Genomic DNA, 3,204 nt, shown 5'->3' with positions numbered 1-3,204 from the left:
AGAAGTTAGGAAGTTTCCAGAGAGGAGACAAATCTGTGCTGCATCTGAAAAGTTCCAGGAAAACAGTCATGGAAGCCCGAATCTGTACAAGAATGAGCAGGAGAAAAGATGCGTACCATGTGCACAGAAAAGTGTAGCCTGGCAGGACTGGATGTAAGGACCTCAACGATCTGTGCTTAGTGGTTCATCTGTAATCCCAGCCCTCAGGAAGCCGAGGCAGGGGAATTGTAAGTTTCAGGCCAGCCTGGGCCACATAACAAGACCCAGTCTCTCTCTGTTTTTCAATTAACTTTCAGTGACCAGAAGCAAGCTTGCTCTGATAAAGGACAACTATGAAGGTGATGACAAGGCTACTGTGCTGTGCACCTGAGCGGTATGCACATCTGTGACAGCAGGTGCCATGGTGGTGCTGTAGTGCCATCAGCAGGGCTGCTCCTCTCTCATCCCAGCTCAGGCTTCGGTTCTCAAGAGCCTTTTCTGACCACCTCACATAAACTGTTCAGTGACCAGGACATGCCCTGGTTTTAATCATGAAATTCAGCAATTACCAACTTTTGGAAAGGTTATGATGTGGTTTAAATTCTCTTTCAGTAAAATATGAAGCTTATCAAGGAAAAATGAGTTAGTTCCTTGCTGAACCTGAATAGCTACAATACTAAGTTCAGAGCAGGCTGAGTTAAATTCTGCTAAACACACAGTTAAAGACAGCAGGTCAGTGGCAGGTACAATGAGGTGAGGAAAATGTATATGAAAAGACTATCTTCTAGAAATGGGCTAAAGGGATGTGTAAAGGGAGAAGGGACCAACTCTTTGTTTTTAAGACAATATCACTCTTTAAAAATATTTTATTGTTTTTATTTTATGTGTATGCATATAAGTGCACCATTGCAGATATCAGGAGGCAGCATAAGATTCCCTTGGAACTGGAGTTACAGATGGTTGTTAGCCACCATGTGGGTGCTGGGTATCAAACCCTGGACCTCTGTAAGAGCAACCAGTGCTCTTAACCCCTGAGCTGTTTCTCCAGCCCACAATATCATGCTTAACACAAGCTACCTTGAACTCACAGTGAGACTTCTGCCCCTGCCATCCCAATACCGGGCTTACAACATATGCCATTTAGTGCCTAGAAACTAAGTCCATCTTGGACAAATCACATGATATGGAAAATAGGAAAATGATTTTATTTGTCAGCCTTGTGAGGATGAATGGTGATTTTTGAGATTTCTGAATTGTAAAAATCCACATAACAAATTTCCCTCTCTAATTTAACTTATGCTCTAAAAGTAATAAAATGAGGAACTGAGATGTTTCCATGGGTACATTTCTTGTGTTACATAGCATGAGGACCTGAGTTTGGATCCCTAGCATCCATGTAAAAGCTGAAAGATGCAGTCTCTCTGTAACCACAATATTGGGAGGCAAATGCAGGAAGATCCTAGGACCAGCCTGTCTAGAAAACAACAAGTAGATCCAGGTTCACTAAGAGACCCTGTCTCAAAAAGTAAGGTGGAGAAGGACCAAGGAAGACACCTGTCATTGACACTGTGCCTATACACATACATTACACACACTCAGATGAACCCACACACATGTATATACATACTTTCATTCACACAAGACTTAAAATAACTTTCCTCATCTGAAGGAGCCTTCTGATGGTTTGCTATTCTCTGTTCCAGGAAATGAGTTTCAACTGTTCTCTGTGGCAGGAGAACAGCATGTTTGTCAAACGCTTTGCATTTGCCAAGTTCTCTGAGGTCCATGGAGAGTGTTCTCTCCTCTTCACCCTTGTGCTCTTCATGTTCTTGGTGTCCCTGACTGGCAATGTACTTATCACTCTAGCCATCTGGATGAACCCAGCCCTCCACACTCCCATGTACTTCTTCCTGGCCAACTTGTCTCTCCTGGAGATCGGTTACACGTGCTCAGTCATACCTAAGATCCTCCAGAGCCTTGTGAGTGAGGCCAGAGGGATCTCTTGGGAGGGCTGTGCCACACAGATGTTTTTCTTTATATTCTTTGGCATCACTGTTGTCCTCTGGCAGCCATGGCTTTTGACCGCTACATGGCCATATGTGCCCCACTGCACTATGTGACAAGAATGGGTGGTGGGGTGTGTGTCCAACTGGCCATGGTGTCTTGGGGAATGGCATGCATAGTAGGTTTGGGGCAGACCAATTTCATTTTCTCCTTGAACTTCTGTGGCCCCTGTGAGATCAACCACTTCTTCTGTGACCTTCCCCGTCTCCTTGCTCTGGTCTGTGGAGATACATCTCATAACAAGGTTGCGATCTTTGTGGCTGCAGTCCTCTGCATTTCCAGCCCCTTTTTACTGATCATTGCTTCATATGGCAGAATTCTAGCTGCAGTGCTGGTGATGCCCTCTCCTGAGGTCCGCCATAAAGCCCTTTCTACCTGTTCCTCCCTCCTACTTGTAGTAACACTCTTCTATGGCTCAACATCTACCACGTATTTGATGCCCAAGCCTAGCCACTCACCAGGAGCAGATAAACACCTGGCTATCTTCTACACAGTGGTGACATCCATGCTGAACCCCATCATCTACAGTTTATGGAACAAGGAAGTCAAGGCAGCATTATGGAGAACCCTGGGCAGGTTAAAGTTTCTTACCATGGATAGGTAACAGAGAACCAGACCAATCCAGTCTCTGATAAGGATTCACAGACAGCCAAGTTGAAGAAATCTGGTAAGTTCTCCTTGGCTGTCGTGTTTGAAGCTATTTTAATAACCATCACTATGATTTAGGACTCACCTCCAAACTCAACATTATTTTCTAATTGCGAGTTCTGAAGAATGTTTACTACTAAAGAATGTTACTAGGTGAGTCTAACACCTAAACACTTTAGTCTAGAATAACATTTAAATCACCTGGCTACCTCTCAAAAATCTTGAAGTTTTCCACTGCATATGCTCAGATGTTGTTCAGTCCCTGATATATGTCTGTGAGAATTCTTCCGTTCATGCAAGTTTTCCCTTATGGTCCCTAATTTCTTAATAACTTGAGTAAGCAGATTATTCCCTTTCATAAAAAAGATCTTAAAATTCTTCAAATGTATATAATCCAGAGTTAAATAACTCTTTTTTGAATTCTGCATACCTAAAATATGTAAACATTCCAATAAAGCAAACTCTAAACTTTTGGAACTATTTGCTATAAAACATTTAAAAAATGAGAATTTC

General features: G+C 42.8%; 1 protein-coding gene across 1 annotated transcript; it reads left to right on the top strand.

The window, feature by feature from the left end:
* The first annotated feature begins 1,488 nt into the window (after positions 1-1,488).
* On the top strand, positions 1,489-2,647 carry LOC103732490 (olfactory receptor 10C1-like). Its single transcript, XM_008831084.1, is given in 3 exon segments — positions 1,489-1,535; positions 1,682-2,028; positions 2,031-2,647. Coding segments are annotated over 2 exon segments (960 nt in total). The 5' UTR covers positions 1,489-1,535; positions 1,682-1,685.
* The last annotated feature ends 557 nt before the right edge of the window (positions 2,648-3,204 follow it).

This window comes from Nannospalax galili, unplaced genomic scaffold (genome assembly GCF_000622305.1).
Source record: "Nannospalax galili isolate Female #2095 unplaced genomic scaffold, S.galili_v1.0 scaffold13991, whole genome shotgun sequence".
Classification (NCBI taxonomy): domain Eukaryota; kingdom Metazoa; phylum Chordata; class Mammalia; order Rodentia; family Spalacidae; genus Nannospalax; species Nannospalax galili.
Note: the sequence above shows the minus strand (reverse complement) of the source record. Positions and strands in the feature narration are given on the sequence as shown.